Source organism: Podarcis filfolensis (assembly GCF_964270895.1).
Source record: "Podarcis filfolensis genome assembly, chromosome: 12".
In the NCBI taxonomy this organism is placed as follows: domain Eukaryota; kingdom Metazoa; phylum Chordata; class Lepidosauria; order Squamata; family Lacertidae; genus Podarcis; species Podarcis filfolensis.
Window position 1 is genome coordinate 46,564,582 of NC_139614.1, and position 20,975 is coordinate 46,585,556.

The 20,975-nt window shown below is 41.7% G+C and overlaps 1 protein-coding gene across 5 annotated transcripts in view; it reads right to left on the reverse strand.

Annotated features, from left to right (window-relative positions):
• Positions 1-20,975, reverse strand: part of RBM33 (RNA binding motif protein 33) — a 93,346-nt gene that overhangs the window by 17,898 nt on the left and 54,473 nt on the right. For 3 of the 5 annotated variants that reach the window (XM_083579286.1, XM_083579284.1, XM_083579285.1), the window contains exons 16-17: positions 5,193-5,393; positions 4,190-4,378 (exon numbers count right to left, since the gene is read on the reverse strand). In XM_083579286.1, the coding sequence (XP_083435412.1) occupies positions 4,190-4,378; positions 5,193-5,393 (390 nt within the window). Of the gene's footprint in view, positions 1-4,015; positions 4,379-5,192; positions 5,394-14,410; positions 14,829-20,975 lie in introns of those variants that run through there. The other 2 variants (XM_083579283.1, XM_083579287.1) reach the window with 2 other exon arrangements.

Here is a 20,975-nt window from a genome sequence, read left to right on the forward strand (position 1 = left end):
TTGGACCAAGAAAAGGCTTTCAGGGCGGATATGATACTCCCCACCGTTGAGTTTAGAATCTATAAGCCACTACACAAAAGGAAAAGATTTGGAGGGAGTAGGGTAAAAAGAAAAGTCAAGTACAGTGGTACTTTGGGTTACATACTCTTCAGGTTACATATGCTTCAGGTTACAGACTTCGCTAACCCAGAAATAGTGCTTCAGGTTAAGAACTTTGCTTGAGGATAAGAACAGAAATCGTGCTCTGGCAGCGCGGCAGCAGCAGGAGGCCCCATTAGCTAAAGTGGTGCTTCAGGTTAAGAACAGTTTCAGGTTAAGCAGGGACCTCCGGAACGAATTAAGTACTTAACCTGAGGTACCACTGTACTAGTTTTTAGTTACAAAGTTCTTTAACAACCAACTGGAATGGGAATAGTTAGGAACAGAGGTTGAGAGACTAACATAAAGCTGATGTGGAAAGCAGCTATAAAAACATGGCTACACCAACTCAGGATGAAAATCTGTCTCTTTGGCAAAATAGGAAAGGCAGAAACACACAGGAATTTTGTGTGTGTGTAGGTAAAACATGGAGGGACTCTTCACTGTTGCACAGAATACAAAGAAATGTAGACGTCTCCAAAGTAAGGTTGTTCATCAGTTCATATGCAATCTTATTCTCATGCCAACCTAAAGTTCCCTACAACATGTGGTGATACATCAATTTTGATTCAAACCCATTTTTAATTTACAAGCTGCTCACTTTAAAACAAACAATCCTTACATTACCCTAAGTGAGCACTAGGTTGTGCCATCACTCTAAGAATGCCATGTGGGACACATTGAAAAAGGCAGAGTCACTTTTTCTCCCCTTCCTCAAGCCACAAGCAGTCACCTTTAATTACATTCTTAAAGGACACCTGTCATGTCAAAATCATCTTTCTCTTTAAACACACTTCAACACAAAGTTTGCAAAAATAACTAAGCCACTTACAAAGAATCAATGATTAATGCATCTATCTATGATGGTGTAATATATTCTCTACTCTAGCATGCCATATTAAGCAATATGTTATTATTTTAGGGAGTGAAAAGGTGGAATATTTAACATGAAACAAAGCTAGTTTTATAACTGTATTGGGGGGGGGGGATACTGTTTCCAAATAATGGAGGAGTGGTTTTCACAAGCTTGACACTGTGATGATAACCTGATAATATTCCCTGGCAGTGCTGCTGCAAAGAGCTGTCAGCCTTGAATTCCAGAGATTCATTTGAACATATAAATGGCCAACAGGTAACTAACATTTCAGAGCAGAGGAACCTTCCCCAACCTGGTCACTCCCAGGTATTTGGGCTCCAATTCCCAGCCGATGCAGTTCAAAAGGCTTGAAAGTATCCGGTTGGGGAAGGCTGGGGTGGAGTTTACTGTGTCAGCACAACACTGCAACAACAGGCTGCTATGCCAGTACTCATCTTTCGGATTAAGGTGGAGAGGTCCATGAGAACCTACCACTTCACACTATTAGAAGGGGAACAGTCATATTACCTCAACGTTATAAGGAATTTAGTACACAGCAGAGGATTCTGAGAGTAGTAGCAGATTATTTCCCTAGGGCAAAACCATGTGATTTGAAAAAATCTATCCAGACACTTTGCATTATAAACTGCACTGATAGAGTGTTAAATGAGCAGACACTATGAACTGGTGAACTCATTCATTGGTGTGGGGAACATGTGGTGTTGCTGGACTAAAACGTCCATCATTACTGACCGCTGGGGTACGGGAAATCCATCCGGAAGACAAAATGTATATTGAGGAGTTAGTGATTCTAACATGGCTACCCTTCCTGCCTCTGTTCCTTCCCCCTCCTTTGCAGCTGTTAAGTTTTTGAAGGTGTGAGAACCTTCTCTGATGTCCTAATAAGTTGGGAGGAAGCCCCCCCCCCCAGCTGCCTTAATCAGTCTGGGAGGAAATTGTTATTGGAAAGTGAGGCATGGTTTGGGCAGTTTTTTGGGGGAAGTTCATGCCGCAGGGCCGTGCAAACTGAGGCCACCTGGGGGAGTCACTTCGCCACTTCTTGAGGACTTCCAAGTGGCAGATAGAAGTGCATGCCTGGTATGTATATATTGCTTGCTGTTTAGAAACGAAATCATCTTCTCACCCACTTGTGTTTTGTATTGCTTCTGAAACTTCTAAAAGAACCACCTTGCATTTGGCAAGACAGCAAACATTTGGTCATGTTTGCTGTGCCTGATGGGAGCGGAGTCCAAACAATACCTGGAGGGCCAGAGGTTCCCCATTCTGGTTTTTTGCCCGTACTTTCCTCCATCACAGTGCAAACTTGCTATTTTGCCTTAAGTCTACTCTCCTAAATACACTTACCTGGGAATAGTCCCATTTAATTCACTGAAAAATGTCTGAGTAGACATGCATAGGATCACACTGTAAATTGTGCAAAGTTGTGCAAAAGGCCATAACAAAGTTTACCACAAAAAGAAATAGCTGTATGGATTGATCATGTTCCCAATGGGTTTCAAAAATATTTTTTAAAGGGGAAGCTGTTTGTATTTTGAAATGCATTGCTGGAATCTGTAACTGTGCTGGAGTACAAGTTATTTTATTATCGCTCCACCCAAAACCTTGATGAGGTTTGGGAGAATTTTTCATCTGGCAGCAAAGGAACTTCTATAGGGTTGAGGCAGAAGGTACAAACCATGGCAACTATTCAGGGTGTGAATCAGCCCTATGTACTTCCTGAGGTGTGTACAAGGTGAGCAAAGATTATTTGGGTGATGCTTTCACAATCCTGAGGCAGAATGCCATTAACAAGGTATTAGGAGTGGGTGATCACAACTGCAAATTGAAGCATTTTCCATTGCAACAAAATACGAAGTTTAACACCTCAGAACTACAGAGCTGGTCCTTTCTATACAACTATCTTCTGTAAGGAACACTCCTGATCTCCTTGTATCAACCAGAGCTGTTATCTGGGTTTGGAGATTGAGGAAGATGAAGAAAATTTATCCCCACCCCTCCTGATTTTGGGGGGTGGGAGCTTTGCTTTTCTTCTCTCCCCAAAAATCTGATGATATAGTGCAACAAAGCAATTCCTTCTTAATTTCCTTGCTTCCTTGGACGGCCAAGTGGGTAGCTAGCTAGCACATCTTGCTCAGTCCACAGACAAGGAAGGGGAGAATAAGAAGTTGCTGCTCTCCTACACTACACTGTAAGGTTGGAAAAACCCTCCTCCTCTATGAAACAATCTGAACATACCCCCCCCCAATACTGGCCAAATGCTCTGCTCCCAATTCCCCTTGCAATTGTGGAAGGCACAACCAAATTCTCCATTCCCCAATCTGACCTTGGGAAGAATTCCTTTCCGGGGAGACAATATGACTACCAGCGAGATGCAGAGTGGGAATAAAATGTAGGGGGTGGAGGGACATTTTCTTCAGTAAAGGGAATTCTGACTTTACTGAAAGCAGGACACAGCCTTGTGCTCTTCTTTCCTGCTCCCCTCATGGCATGTAGGTGAACATCTGATCTTAAAGATCCCTTGCAGGATCATCTTCAGCCCTGCCTGATGAAACTACTTTCTTTAGCAATTTCACTGTCCGTGCTTAGAGGGTATGCTGCAAATCAAACAACAGGACTCGCCTGGTTTCGGTGTCTACTTCAAGTGGTGGGGAAGTGGTAAAACCTAAGTTCCACTTATGATCTAGCCACATGTGGGTGTGAGGGAAGAAGTCATATCCAAAAAGTTTCTCGTTAATGCTCAATCTTGCTCATGATAAATACTGGAGTTAGTAAAACAGCAGAGCCCACCATCAGCCAAAAGATGTGTCTGAACACCCTATTTTCCCTCTTAAAAGACTATTTTCTCTGTACTTTTTGAGGACACAGCATTTTCCTGCGAGTACACTGAACCCTTAGCAAGAGCAGCTCTGGAACAACCATGAAAGGCATTTGTGTGACACTGCATTGAGATGAACGACACTCTGTGTTTGCTGCATCACAGTTGAGATCATTCTTTTATCTAGAAGCCTTTTCCTTTCAGACACACTGGGTGTGGGGGGGGGGGGGGAGAGGCATCTTTAAATATATGTAATTAACTGCTAAAAGCCTCCTCCTCGTCGTCCTCCCATCAAAGACATTGAGCTTTGTAAGATGAAAGATTTCTGGCACAAGTAACACAAGCCCAGGGTGATTTACCTGAATAGGTCCTACCGACATCAGCAGGTTTTTCAGTTGGACATCCGTGGTTGATGAAGAAAGCCCTTCAACTGACACAATGCAGGGCTGTGGTTTGCACTCTACCACTCGCAGATTCTGTTTATTTGGCATCAAGCGTCCTCGGCCCATCTGGCCCGCAATGCCTCTGCCTCTCCCGTGCATAATGACCTGCCAAGAACAAAAGTAAGCTGCATTTTTTTATTTACTTGCTTTCGCCTAACTGAATCTGACAGGTAACGCGCAAGTTAGTAATTCACTTAGAAGGAGATGATGAAAGCGGAGACCGATTAAAAGGTGTCATGTTGCTGTTGGCAAATTTTACACACACAAGCTTGTTCATTGGACTGACAGCCAAATGGTTCAGACTCCCTGCGTGCTATAAATGTGCAAATATGGAGACATGTCAATGTAACAAGGATTTCCTCTCTGGGGGGAAGCAACAGCACCAGAAAGGTTATGCCACTGTTTCCCTTAAGAGCTTTCATAACTGCCCAACCGTCCTGGAAACTGGGGTTTGCCGTAGCAGTTTTCATTCGCCTCCCTGGCCTTCTGATTTCCAGGGGTGCCATCAGCTGTCCAAATTCAGAGCTTGCAAAGCTTAGCTAGTCTGCAAGACAAGTCCAATGCTAAGAGGGCAACACCCTGATGCACAAAATGGCAACAAAGTTCTATAGGTTTGCATAGCAGAGAAACTGAGCTCTCTATTAACATGATGGATGTTCATTGTGGCGAAGATCATGTTAAGTTCTCCTTAGAAACACCATGCAGATTGAGACAGTTTCTGGTGATAAGTCTACTTTAACACTAAAATGACAATACAAAAAGTTGCAAATATTTGACACACCAACTCTCTCTTCTTTCCTTCTCTGGCAACTGGCATGTTTTAACTGGTTCAGCATCTGAATAACCGTGGGAATTCATTCCTGGCTATTCTTTCAAACCAACTGCAAAGGTGATTTTAATACAAATTGTGAACCCATACCTTCTTTGCCTGATGTATCCCCGGGATGTTTTTCAGCCCCTGGGGAAGTGAGTGGATCTGTGCCAGCTGGTGCTGATGTGGTTGCTGTATTGTTCCTTTTGTCAGCGTGACCTTCCGCACAGGCTGATGTCTTTGGTCCAGGGGCTGCTGTAGCCGGTGGTGTGGCAGGTCGGAGTGAGAAAAGCCAACGTTCTCACCACCCTGTGGGAAAGCAACACCACACCGGTTCAGGATCCACAAAATACAGCACACATTTTCTGCAAAGCTATTACAGCGCTGAGTGTGATTAATCTGCACAGGTACCATATTCTGCTAAAAACAGGAACTGGCTTGAAATTTTGGGTTATGCCGAGTGGAAATAGAATGATGAAATGGGGAGTTGGTAAAAAGCCACCACCGTGCCCCCCCCACCCCCCGACATGATGACAGGTTACTAGCTATGCAAATGTCTATGCAAATGTTCTTCTACATGTATAAATGAATCAAAGCCTAATATATGAGAACATCTAAGCCAGGGATGTCCAACAGGTCGATCGCGATCTACTGGTAGATCCCCGGGAGGTTTTGGTAGATTGTGGTTGATCACTGGTTCCCTTTCCTCAGTTAAAAATATAATTGTGCCCCGCCCCCTCGCCCTCCATTGTTGCCTGAGCTCCAGAACGGATTGTTTCCTTAGTGATTTTTTGGTGAGTGACTTTTCCCCTTTCCCCCTAAAAAAAAGCTCAGCAACTTTTCCCTGAACCCCTAAAAAAACCGAACTTTCTTTCATTTCTAAAAAAAGCTCAGCAACTTTGACCTGAACCCTCCCCCCAAGGGGTAGATCACTGCCAGTTTTTTTATTCTGTGAGTAGATCGCTGTCTCTTAGGAGTTGGCCATCCCTGATCTAAGCTGTGACTTGCATGGGTAAAACAGAATCACATCCACATGCCAGATTAGTTTGATAACAGTGGGGGCTGCCTACTGCACGCTCCTTGGGCTATATTCCTCTATCTAGGCTTATTGTTGCTTTCTCTGGGTAACACTCGCCAATTTTAGGTTCCCAAATGCAGAAGGGGACATTTAAAATTTAAAAAGGTAGTTATGATTAAAGGTACAATGGTGAGGAAGGAAATCATGTTGCATGTATTTATGGTTCACATAATTCACTTGGGAAATTTAGTAAAAATTTTGCTGCTCAATTAGGTAGATTCTGTAAAGGAGAAATAATTATGGCAGAAAATTATATTTATCCCAAAAAATCAAATGAGTATCAGGGGTGAAAAACCTAGAAGCCCCATTTACAATACCAGAAGGCTGAAAATTAATTAATTAAACCATCTGGGCTAGGAAATTTGCCATTTTTATCTGCTGAGTATTATAACTCTACCATTCTGATATATATATAAATATTGATCAGACTGGTTTTTTGTTTTTTTGAGAAACAATAAATTATCTACCATCATACAAAGATCAATCAGTATGACAGAGCTCAAGATAAAAACCTGAAGTCTATATTGTTATTTCTAAGTGCCAAAAGGGGATTTGATAGACTAGAGTGGTGATATCAGTTAAGAGAGTTCGAATTGTTTTAATCTGGGTAGAAATTTCAGATACTGTTTCAACTTCTATATCAAAAACTGACAGCACAAGGGCTGCTTATCTCTTGGGTCAATGTTTACTGTCTGCAACAGGAATGGGGAACATTTTTTTGCTCCACAGACCAGATCCTTACCAGACTTGCAACCCAAATCTGCATTGTTATAGGATGATGTTGGTTATGCTATATGTTTTATATTACAAAATGTAAATTTCTTTATGTGTTATATATTTATAAGTTAAGATAAATAATATATGTAATCATAAATTAAATAAGTTCCACCCCCACCCCCCAAAAAGAAAAGAAAATATTGCTTTTAAAAAAGAAAGCAATTTAAGATTAAGTGGGCTGTAATGTTTTTCCTATAAGGAAAGGTTAAAAGCTTTTGTGACTTTTTAGTTTACAAAAGGTGAGACATGATGGTGGCTTATAAAGCTGCAAATTATGGAGAAAGTGGCTAGAGAATTCCACTCCATTCAAAACAGAAGAATTCAGATGTCCAATAAAACCGAATGGCTGTTGATTCAGGTCAGGCAAAATAAAGTCAAACAATACCTAACAGAATTCACTCCTACAGGATTAGTGATAACCACTAGCTTTGCTGGCTTTAAAAGGAGTTTAGGCAAGTTTAAGGGAAATCAATGACTACTAGCCAGGTTCAGGGGCATATTGAGCACCAAATATTGCAGGACACACAGCTGGGTGGGGGGGTTGTACTCTGCTTTTGAGACGTCCAGGAGCATCTGAATTGCCACTGGTGGAAGCAGGATGTTGGACTATCCAAACATCTATTATTTTCTAACCATGATGTGTGCAAATCTTTTTTGCCATGGCACTAGATGCTTCACAGAAATCCATCTGTCATCAAGTCCAAGCTAGGTGAATCCACCAAAAGAACTACTTGAGAAGGATGTCATTCTGTTGCATGTAGATTAAAATATCATTCCAAATTTTGGGAATCAATTAAAACCAGAGTTGTCCTAGAGGGGATGCAAACCTTTCTAATGATGATTGTGATGATGATTTATTGAGTTTATATACCGCCCTATACCCGGAGGTCTCGAGGCAGTTCTAAGAGTTATGTTTATGTACATTTAACTCTGCGAAGTAGACTTGAAACTTCTACTTAGCCTTTCACTTACTTGAGCCTTTACTAGTATATTAACACGTTTTGTGTAGCCTCTGGCAACGGCAGTGCCAAGGCTGCATTTGCACAGAACCAGATAGTTCCCATCCTCAACAATTATCTGCCCACAGAGCAAGCCTTAGAACTGAGCCAATAACCAAGTAATACATTAGCACTATTTTGGTAGATTTGCTGAAAGCCAACTTTCCTTTTGAATCAAGACCAGTATTTTCAGATGACCTTTAATATATTCTTATTCTTCATATGCAAAGTGATAAACGAAGAACAGGATTAGGTGTGAGACAATACAGTTAAAAGGGCAAGCACTCTAGTCACAGTCAATTCTTAAACGGTTGATCCGCAAAATACCCGATCCTACAGATTTAAAATGCAAACAAAGAGAAGTCAAGAAATATGCTTTCATCCCATTATTATATAAAACAGTATTGTATCACAAGTAATTTGTGACAAAAACAAAAAAACCCACGATCCTTGCCAATTTTCAGTGATGGGTATAAGACATTCCTAAACTAAAGGTATTATACACTGACATATAGCTTAATATTGCACTTATGTGGTACAGTGGTACCTTGGCTTACAACCATAATCCGTTTTGGAGGTCTGTTTGTAAACCAAAACAGGTTGTAACCCAAGGCGCACTTTGGGGCCTCCCAAAAAATTTGTTCGTAACAAAAAAAAAAAAGGGTTGTAATCCAAAAAAAGCTTGCAAACCGGGACAAGCACTTCTGGGTTTGACGTGTTTGTAATCCAAAACGTATGCAAACCAAGACATATGCAAACCAAGGTACCACTGTATTAACTTTCTATTGTCATTTGCAACTTGGAAGCTACCTTGAAAGTCCAACTGGATTGTACAAGAAAGAACATAAAAGAATGAGGTCCAACCATCTCTAGATCAATGGTTTATTTGCAGAAATCTAAACTAATTACCTCCAGAAACTTAAGAGACCACGCATTATTGTAAAGAACATGCATTCTTTAATAAATAAGACCTTTGAAGGAGTGCCAGAATTTTGTATGCTGTGCACTCTATCACGGATACCCTGACAGTTTCACAATGAAGATGAAGTTTGTTTGCCACCAATATTAGCCAGACAAATTTATTTATAACAAATGCTTCGAGGATGTCCTGATAAAAAACTGCCCCATTGATACTGTCAGAGCTTCTTGCAATTTGACAGATCAAATCTTATTTTAATTCTTAAAACCCCGCGAATGAGCGATATCACCAGCAAGCATTCTGTAGTGAGCAAATTGATTAATCCCCTTCTATAGAAATCTCAACTCTTGATTACACCTATCAGGCGTTAAGCAGCATTATTCCAGAGTGACAACACTTGACAAATTCCCCAACCATCTCTCTCAGCCTTTGTGGCCCTTCTAGCTTGTATTAACCCTGATGAAAAATTAATTTTCCTTATCTTTGACTAAAACCCAAAATCCAAATCCGCCAAACTGGCAACTCTTTCTGTAAAGGTATTATGAAAACCTCCAAAAGATTAATTGCATGTCTTCAGGTGACATTAAATTAATTTCTATACTCATGACAGACATTTGATACTCCGTACTGAGAGGACAGATAACATTGTAAGGATACACAGAAGGACAGTAGTGGAGTGTCCCAGGGCAGCCTCTTATGAATTCTCCTTTCGATAAGGCCATACTTCACTGTCATTGGCACTGTTACCGATCTTACAGCCCATAGACCTCACTGCACAGGTTTCTATTAACGACGACAATGCTGTGTTTATCCATGTAATCTTTTCTAAAGCTAATTCAAAAATCACCCAACAGCGAGGGGGATGTGTTTGCCGGATAAAGCATTTAAAGGAAATAAACTTGGGTCGATTTGTGAAGTGTCACATTGTAGGGACACAGGCAGCAAAAAACTGCTCTGCAGACGTATTTTGTGAAGATGAGCGGACAGGAAACCTTGCACCCCAGGACCCTCAAATGCCCGCGTTGAGAGAAAAAGTCCTTTTTCAACAACAGTCTTTTTATAAACATTTAAAAACGTCCATTTTTCAGCCTTTGTGCTCTCTCTCTCTCTTACCGAGGGGTAAAATACTCTAAAACCAACTTGTTGAGCAAGTTCATTAGCAACTATATTTACCAACTGGCAGCTCTATAATAGCAACACTGGCATGAAATTGGGCCGTATGCTCAAGTGGACTTGTCCTTAGATATTCAGTTAAATGGGGTATGGAAGATGGAATTAAAAACCGAACGGAAGTTCTGGGTAGAAGTGAAGTTGTATGTCCGCCCTCAATAACTTTGCATATAGCATTGAATCTTGGTCTCCTGTTTGACTGCTTAATTTGCAAAAGGAACTACAGTGGACGCTCGGGTTGCGAATGTGATCTGTGCGGGAGGCACGTTCGCAACCCGCAGTGCCGCATCTGCACACGTGCTGGTTGCGATTCGGTGCTTCTGCACATGCGCAAAGCATGATTTAGCGCTTCTGTGCATGTGCTCGTGCCGAAACCTGGAAGTAACCCGTTCTGGTACTTCCGGGTTCAGTGTGGTGCGTAACCCGAAAATGTGCAACCTGAAGTGTCTGTAATCTGAGGTATGACTGTAATCGTACAGTGAATCAAACTGTGTCCAATTGTGTCCTTCCACTAACAGGAAGTGCTTTTGTCCAGTGAAGGTTTCCATCAGAAGAACAGAGAGGTAAACCATTTCCTTTGATTCCCCCTCTCCCATGCCACTGTCCATGCTGTTTCAAAGCTCCCCCACCCCCCACAAAAGCCTCTGGAGCAGATTTTTTTGGTGGGGGGCATCAGCAAGTATAATCTCCCTTCCCATTCTGTTGACAGAAGCTTCCACTGTATCATTGTGTCTTCAATCAGCAGAGGGGCACCACAGCAAAGAACACTAAAAATTAAAAAGTTTAGAGACCAAAGTCTTAGAAACGGACAGCATATGCTTATTTTTACTGCCCGGGCCGGGGAAGAGATTGCAACTTGGCGAGGGGTTGCAATCAGCGTATGAATTTTATAAAATAAATAATAAACAAACCAAGTTTATATGGGGACATGGTCATGATATCCAGTTCCTAAGAGGTCTAAATGCAGAGGGAGACAGGAGCTGTGGCTCCATTTCAGCTTTTTTCTTCTGCCTGCAGCTCTCTGTGTCTCTCTCCTCTCTCCTGCAGCTTTCTTCTTCTGTCTGATTGTATAAGTTGCTTCCCTGCTTGTTTTGGAGCCATCTCCTCTGCTGCAACCATCACCGGAAAGGCCACCACCACCAGAGCCAAGCACATATGACTGAACTCACACAAGTAAAATGCATGTGTGCTGTGGTTGTACTGTATACATGTGATGGGTTACAACATTCAATTATTTGAATTATATTGGTTTTCCGGTTTATTTCTTATGGCAATGCCCCTAGAACACCTATGGGGAATGCGCTAGCAAGACTCATGTATTCCATACATTACCTGGGCTCACATACACTCACAATTCTTATTTTCTACAGGATGGCAGAAGCAGGAGAAGATAGAAGCAGGAAAAGATAGAGTGAGTTCTTTTTCTTTTCTATTTTCTGGTAATGTCCACAATAGCATTCAATTTAAGCATACTACTGGAAATTAATGTTTTGTTGTTGATGTACTTGTGTGCTGTGAGCAACACCATGCACACAAAGCTCACTGCTGCTCAGGGCACTTACATGAATGCACAAAGGTGCTATACAGACTGTTCTACACATGTTACTGGTATTTCCAGCACAATCATCCATATTTTTCCTTTCTGAAGAGAATTCATGTTATTTGAAAAACATGCCCTTCAGAGGTTACAGATATACACTGATGAGCTGTGAAAACCACAAAGATGGTCCTTGCTACAATATGTTATCTTGCCTTAGGAGGACTTTAAATGTTTAGCAACACAAAACACAGTACAGTGGACGCTTGGGTTGTGAACGTAATCCGTGCGGAAGGCACGTTCACAACCTGCAGCATCACATCTGCACATGCGCGGGTTGCGATTCGGTGCTTCTGTGTATGTGCAAAGTGCGATTTAGTGCTTCTGCACATGTGCGACTGCCAAAACCCAGAAGTAACCCGTTCTGGTACTTCTGGGTTTCAGCGCATCCGTAACCCAAAAAAACCACAACCTGAAGTATCTGTAACCCAAGGTATGACTGTAATTTATAAAACACAAACATGCATGTGTTAGTGACAAGTGAAATGTTAAGTTAAAATTGACCAAATTCACTAGTTTCTATCTAGCAACATAATGGGCAGAATAATGATGACCCAAACCCCTGCAATACCTTGATTGCACAAAAAATGGGTGGTAAGGTTTGCCTCGTATTTTGCTTGCAATATATGTCATGCACCCCAAGAATCTGTATATAAAGGAATGGGGAGAGCTAATGAAGTGATGATTTCTTAATACATAACTCAGCATCTTATTTTTATAACTGAAACAATGAACTCATAATTCAATGAACACTGAGAACTATCACTGAGAAATATTCATACCTTCAGAGTCTCAACAACAGTTTACATTTGCCTTGGGAAACGGATTATGTATGGTTGTATGGTAAAAAATAATAAAACTCCAACTGGAACGGTGGTGGTGGTGGGGATACACACACTACTGACTTCTGTGAGGGCAAAATGAAATGGCTAAGCGTCTGTGGTTCAGAAGTTATGATGACAGACACTTCCTCTTAACTAAAAAAGTTAGCAAATTATACTATGCAGGAAGCAAAAAAGAAGTACAATTCTAGAATCTGTTTCTAACCAACTTTGCTGAGATGTAAATGTTTAGCAAAGGCTAGGAAGTCAGCAGCTATATTTGAACACATAATTTAAAGCTGAGGTTGGGTACGGGGTTGGTTTCCTCCCCAAAAAACATGACAAATCAGTTGTGACTTAAATGCTTGGCATGCAATCACAAATGCATTTCTAAAAAGGATACCAAAAATGTAGCCAGCCTTTCCCATCCCTGCTCTGCCATCTTTCCCAACCTCTTCTGGTATAGCCTCTGTGATAGAACGGTTTCTTGTATCTTCATACCAGGCAAGTCTCCTAAGTATTCTGAGGTGTTTTCCAGCTGGGACCAGGATAGACTCTGATTTCCTTTCCTGTGATGGTGGAGCAGCTGCTATGCCTTGGAGTTGCATGAAATTTCTAGGCAGGAGATCTCCTCACCTGGCTACTGAGGTAACTACTCATAGCAAGAAAGACAACTGGGCAGAGGCCCTACTGTAGGTTATGCAGCAGGATGGTTAATTCAGCCCAAACAAAAGATGCCAGTAATCTATAGCCCTCTAGCCCACAAGGCATTTCCCAATACTGAAGTGCCCGCCCACTTGAGATTTTATTTTATTCCATACACACACACACACTCAAGTTTATGGAGATGAAAATACCTGGGGAGGTGGGGGGGGGGGGACTGAGATGATGCATGGTTTCAGTATTACCCTTTTCAATGGCCTATCCTAATAATGGGCCACTGTACTTTAAAGAAGCCATCTCTCTGCTTGTTTCAAGTGTAGCATTACTACAGTGGCATACGTTTTGGATTACAAACACGTCAAACCCGGAAGTGCGCGTCCCGGTGTGCAACCTTTTTTTGGATTACAACCCTTGGGGGGGGGGGATTCCGAACAAAAGTTTTTTGGAGGCCCCATTGGCGAAAGCGCGCCTTGGGTTACAACCTGTTTTGGTTTACAAACAGACCTCCGGAACATATTATGGTTGTAAACCAAGGTACCACTGTACTTTCTCTAAGAAGTTGGTCCATTTTATGGAACAAAATTCGTTCTCCTTGCAATTGCTATTGATTGATCTATACAGTAGTACTATCAGTGTGCCATAACGCTTTACAGACTGCAAAAGGTCAGTTCCCTGCCCTGAGGAGGCTACCTTCTAAAATTTGACTCAGGAAACAGAGTGAGGGCGGGGAGGGGAGGAAGGGTAATTAGGGAACCAATGAACACTTTTAGCTACAGGCAGAGCTACAGCAAGGCATGGGAATCGAGGGACTGTGCCAAATGATTTACAGAGCAGGTGGATTTTGAAGAGGGGTTTGGGGGCAGGAAACTGCAGGTGTTCTGGGAGGTAATACCAAGCATGCAGGGCAGCGAGGGACAAAAGGGAAGTCTTTTGAGGGAACAGACCTTTGGATGGCACAGCTGGGGGACCAAAGTTCTGGCAGGAATGTATGCGTGTAGACCATGGAAGCCCTCTGAAGTAAACAGCACGGGGCTTGGGTAGGATTGTGCTACCTATACTTACAGTAGTAGGAGATGAAAAATACCCTGAAGTTCTTAAGTAGCACAGTTTCAATTAATGAAAGCAAGGTAGGTCCTGAGTACAATTTGCAAAACACAGAGTCTGAATGAAATCACAGCTAAGCTGTAGTCCTGCCCTCACTAACAGAAATGTGAGTTGTCTCCAATATTGTTGTGGATTTCCATATAATAGAACCGATGTTATGATCTATGAGATCACAATAAAAGGGCTATAAAAGTACACATTATTTAAACATTTTTATTGCATGAGATGAGCAATACAGATGCAAAAAACCAAAAGTATACAATAATTAAACTTTTTTGAACAGTTCTCATTTTTAGAGAGCAATGCTTGCTTCCCAACTGAAGCAAAATTTTCTCTCCCCCCCCCCCATTCCCCCACCTCTTCCACTCCTGGTATAAATGCCATAGCTCATGTAGAGTGGAATGAACAGTTGTGCTGTTTCAGCCTTTGGAGACACTATGACTACCAACAGTTGCAACAATTACATAAAACAAAGCAGAGTTTCCATATATGAAAGACCCACTAGTGCAGTTCTCCACAGAGACTAAGGTGTGTTTCTTGGTCCAGTATAAGACTCAGCATTTTCAGACGACAGAGGACTAGACATATCACTCTGAGCAAGGGAGGTCAGTCTTTCGCTAAGGAGAAATCACCCAACAACAACATAAGATGGTTGAACAGCAGTTAATGTTAAGCATTATGTAATTCCACAGTAGTCAATGGGTATCATCCAACATGTACACATGAAATTCCATCACCAAAAAGGAATATAGGGACAATAACCACAAACCTGCTTCATAAGACCGTCATCACTACTCCGCCATACTAGTTTATACTGTCACAATTAGTACAATAACCTCAAATCTTAGTGCTTGCTATTCCACAGGCTAATGGATTTATTTATAGTGAAGGAAATACTAGAAGAACCGCCCATAAGTCAGCCATCACTAGTCCACGATGCATTTATATTTGATCTCAGGAACAAATACTAGTGTTAACATTTAATATATTTTTATGTTTCTATGTGTTACAATTGTACTGGGGAGATCAATGTAAAAATATGCCCTTCAAACCCCTTAACTGCCATCACGTCTAGGCAACTGGGATGATAGAAGCTTCCTCTTCCATACATGATCCTTTAAGTTTAAGAAGCAGAGGAAGAAATAATTATTAATAGCGTCAGTCCACCTAGTTCAAGGAAGGGGCAAGGAACTGCATAATGGCTGGAGTAATTCCCTGGGATCAGCTCTCACCCCCAAACGTCAAAGCTTCTGCCAGTTAGTGTCTTTCTCTCTTGCAGTGACCTATTTCTACAAGATCCCCCATTTGCCCATGTGGGGTTCAATTCTGTAGCACAAGCTTGTCACAAGTGCTTCCTTTTGCATGTGTTGTGCTTTAGTATCGCTGAAAAAAAAATGTTAAGCGGGTACTAGATTTACCATTTTCATGATTTATTGAGGATGCATTTATGGGGATGCAGGGGCAAAGCCAGACAGAGAATAAAGGTCATCTGCATGTACAAAAGGGATTTCAGTGACAAGGTGATCAAAGAGTTAGTGTGATGTAGAGGTTGGAGTGTTGGACTAGGACCAGAGACATGCATGTTCAAATCCCTACTAAGTCATGAAGCTCACCTAAGGCCAGTCACTTTCTCTCTCCCCAGGGATGCTGCGAGGATAAAATTGGGGATTGCGGGAAAAAGAAAGACCAGGCACCCAGAATCCCTTGGAAGAAAGGTATAATAAAAATTGCTAATATATCATTGTGTTGTGCTGTCACTTGTGTGCAAATCGTGTGAACCTCTTTTCTGTCAAGTGCTGCTCCAAAGGAAGATGCCAGTAGTACACATTACAACTGCTCTAAGTTTAAAGGAAAGGCCAGTATGGCTGAAAGGGAAAAATACAGTCTAAGGACAGAATAACAGCACAATGAAAGCAGAAGGAAGGGGGCAAGCGGATACTGAGCCTAAGGGTGTTTAGTCAGAGGGTCTGGAAAGTAGGGGGCTGAGAGACAAAGGTTTGACAAGACTAGGCTCTGTTAAATACAACAGGGCTAAAATGAATAGTATTTAACTTCTTTCATGGGTTTCAGTGGGACTTGGGCCCAATCCAGAAAGACAGTAGAATGAGATGGAAAAAGTGGCTGACAAGAATTCACACTGCAGGTGGGGGGTATCTACTGTTGAATGTTCCCTCATATTGAAACCCAAATATAAATATAAATATATAAATATAAATAATATAAATATATAAATGCACATCAGGGAGAAAGTTTCTAGCACAGCCAACGTTGTGTTAGTTTTTTACTTGCATAGTGATTTATGTATGGGTGCATTCATGATTCTACACTTGCAGTCTGAAGTGGTTCTGTACATTCTACTAAATTAGGCCTCTTCCACCTTAATTCCATTGCATGTGCTGATCTGGCTTCAGTTACAACTAAATTTATTTAGAAGGGGGACAGAGTAGTTGGTAGAAAAATAGGCGGGCATTGTAACAGGCTGAGTTAAGCAGGAAAAGAGCTGGGGAACAACCCAGGGATGTGAGGTTATTTCTTGTTTGAAGGAAGCAGTGTGTGCATTGTCTATTTCACCTATTTTAATACCCACCTAAACATTCAGCTGAAAAATCAATTAGGACAATGGCAGGGGAGGGGTGCAACAGCACAACCCAGCTCTGAAAAAATATCCACTGCAGACCAGGTACAGAATGCAATTAAAACTATGACACAAACCAAACACTGGTAACTCCAGAGTGATGAGGCTGGGCATTTGCCCTAGCCCTGAATACTTGCAAAGGGCTCACCAGTCCAAAAATACTGCCACTCTCACTTTGCACCCAAGAAGTTCAGAGGTCATGAGAGAATTCCTGGGTTGCATACTCTACATCGGCTAGATTAAGGGGGGGGTCCCCTACTGAGAAGACCTTACCAAAGAGACCCCAAAATAATACAGCTAGCACTGAAGACCAAAAGCAGTCCTTAGCAGACAACGCAACAAGCTTGAAAAGGAAGCAGCAAAAGCAGCGAGTCATAGCAGCCATTCATCCAAATAGTAGCCCAGTTCTGAATGGCCATTATCTAAAATCTTCCTCCTTGGCCAAGACTTCCTACTAAAAACCTGTTGCCAGCCCAAAAGGCAAATGACATGATATGAACACTCCTCTGAAGAATGAGTCACAGCAACTGAAGAGCATAGTTTCTTATCAAATCAACAAGTAGTAGTATGAATGCAAATTTAACACAATTTCTAAAATTCTCTTAAATTTATGGTTACTCTGGAAACTTCAATGTAAGCCAGACAAAGAGGATGAGACACACAAAGATATTTCTGAGAGAGCTTTCACTATAACATTGATATATGCACCCAAGAAGCAGAGGCAAAGCAGAAGCATTGTTCTGAGCAACCAACAGTGAGTTAGGAGGTTGACTTCCTAGCGTAAACTTATCCCAGTGTTATCCCACCATATTCTTAGCAAGTGTTAGCAAATCTTGTGTGTCAAAAGTCAATCTGAAAGTGCCCATGTTGTGTCACTGATGTCACGATGTATTAAAAAAAAATTCCACTGTGAATGACAGCATGAGTTTGCTAAGATTAATTATGCTTTTAAATTTATTTGTGCTCTGCTAAGTCAATATATTATGTATGTTTTATGTATACTGACAGCTATGTCCAACCCTATACAAAAAAAAAAACCTACTCAAGGTGCCTTACAACAATTTAGAATTCTTATTATTTTATATGGTAGCTTATGAGAGTATTCATTACCTAGACAAAACAAAGTAGTTCGTTAATGATCATACAAGTTTTCATCAAGTTTGTATAAATCTGAAAATGCACAGAACCAACAATTCTGAGGGAGAGAACATGATGTTGTCTGAAACAACCTATCCAGAAGTAAGGTTTACTGATGTCAGTGGAGCTCACTCCACAGCAAATCTGCAGAACTGGAGCAGATGTGCCCAGTGTCTTGGTGGTGGGGTAGAATAATGTGGTGTCTTGGTGGTGGGGTAAAATAATCTTTTTTCCTTGCCACACCAACGCCCTCCAGAGACAAAGGTGCTGGCACCCCAAGGGTCTGCAAGTCTCCATCAACATCTCTCCACCTGATGTCCACAAGGACAGAGAATAGAGAAGAGGGGAGCAAAATGGCAGGCACCAGTTTAGGGGAGAAAGGGGGGGCTCTCTCTTCTAAAATGGCACCTAATTAATCAGGGGTACTTTTGTAATGGTCTGGAAGGTTAATAGATGAACCTATTTGATCAAACACTGCAGCCCTCTTTTTAAAAAAAACTTCTAATACACAGTGTAAAAATGTAAATGTAAGTATATATTTTGTGCTCAACTTCCATGGTACAGTCTTCTTTGGGCCAAAAATGCAGTAAGGAAAGAGGTTCTCCATTTCAATATTTCTGTTTGAAATGTTCAAAGCAACCTGCAGATCAATGAGTAAGTGATCAGGATTCCTGCCATGTGTGCTATTTGCATAATAGTTCTTTTCTCAAGGCAGAAAACTGACTTTTGACTTGCAGGGAACACATATCCCTAACCACAGCATAAAGGCAGCTTGAAATAAGAAAATTCCTACATAGAGAATATGGTTACAGAGAACAGCAAGCACAGGTGGGATTACATACACAGGTGTTTTGCCTCATTCTCATTTGCTACAACAGGGGTAAAGGTAAAGGTAAAGGAACCCTAGGGAACTGGAATTACGTAGCAGGCCAGATCCTTATCTCCCCTACCCTGCACAGGCCAAATTTGACAGGTGAGTGGGAACACCACCTGTTAATCACCTAATATCACAATGGTGATGGAGTGCTTTGTACCACTGATCATTGGCAATTCAGAGTGCTGAGCAGGACTCTTTGCAAGCCCATTCAAGGATTGGCTAGCTAGTTACCCAGTGGGAACTGAGTAGTGCAGCCAACCCCAACCGGCTTGCTCTAACTGCCAATCAGTAGCATCTTCACCCGTCCTTCACCTGATATCACATATGATGTCAAGTGTGCGACTGGGGCAAGTGGTTTGGAGAAAACAGCCTTATGGGCCAAACTGGGATCTGTTCCCAGCTTAATTAAACCCGTAACTCGGGGATCCCCACTCCTGTGCTACATAATAGGAAGCTTTGGTGAGCTGAATGGTCATTTCCCATGAATATCTGGGCACCCCAACTGTTTATATGTTGCATGCCAATCTACCACCTTATACATAGGTTTTCTGTGTGAAAACTAGGGAAGCTGATATAAATGATATGTTTCATGAACAAATGGGAGAAGGGTAGTGCTTTCATAATACACTTCTAAAGGAGCTGAAGAATTATGACTTTTCTTCAAACTTCTGAAAACAATGGATTAAAGATCACAATGTCCAGCAAATGCTGCAGTTGGCTTTGCAATAACATGCAATGGCACAGCTGTGCTGAAAGCACCAACATCAATATTCTTGTCAATGAGTTTGAACAAAAGCAAAAATGGAAACACGTCTTCAACAGGCTGGTAGTTCTCAACACTTTCAGAAAGAGCTCCAATACCAGAAGATCAATATACTGTTCAGCCAGAACATGATATAGCTGACCTAGATGAGTTCAGATTTTGATGGAACACTTACATTCAAAACCTTGACCCAAAAGAAGAATAAATAGATGCCTCAAAGGAGAATTACCAAAACATGCTCTAGGCAGGACTCAGAACTACACATTCAGCAGGATTTGGGATGTCTACCTTACAGAGGGCTCTGACAGACTTAATCTTTGTGTAAGCTTAGACTACCAAAATTGTCCAGACTGTCTCCCTTGCTGCCAATAACTCCCCTTTTCTCTGTGCAGCATATGGAACAAAGTAACATGGTTGTAACTTTCTGACAAACTATTGAAAATTTAATCAAGCATCTTGATCCGAGTTCTCATGCTTAGTAGCAATTTTCTGTACAAAGGAATGTAGCTATACACCTGCCGGCACTGGAAAATTGGCTCACCCCTATTTAGAAGTTTAGAGGAAGATACAGCAAGTCCCTTAGGAACTCTGCAGCGTGAAATATGTCTGTGTATTGCAACAAGAGAAAATATATCACCCAAATATACCTAGCCTGATAAATTAGTCCTGGCAATATCCTGCACTCACCTGCTTTTTAATCACAAGAGTAGCTAGTGGAGAATAAGCAAAGCACTCTATTCTTCCTTTCCCAGTCTCTCTCGTGACTAAAAAACAGACTAGCAAAACACTGTACTAACTAGAAATGAGCACTCTCTTCCCACTCCATCAACTCACTTGTTTCTATGCTGAGTGCTCCGTGAAGTCATGGTAAATGGTCAGATCACGCTGCCCCTTTTCCAATAGTCTATGGTGTTTCTATGCTAGTTATGCAGGAAGCAAAGTCTTGTCCTGCATGTCAAGGCTCCACCATCAACCTGCTGTGTTTCTGTGCTGGACGACTAAGTGGTGATACTCCTTTTCTGTGGATCCAATAGGTTGTCAGCAGAGGCATCTATCGTTCTAGACCTACCCCCGTTTCCCGTGTGCCCATGCAAGAAATGTAGGAGTTTCGCCTGCTGGGTAACTAAGCACAGCAGTTGGAAACCTCCAGCCCATGAGCCTAATTAGGCCCACCTCTGAATTTGGCCCAGAAAGCCATTTTGGGCAAACCATGCCCACCTGGGCTTTCCCAATCTCTTATTTCTGATCTTAGTGTTATAGTCCCACAGTATTTAAGATCAGAGATAAGTGTGGCACTGTGGTGCTTAACATTAAGATTGAAGATAAGCATCTGCTTCTAACTTTTACCCTCA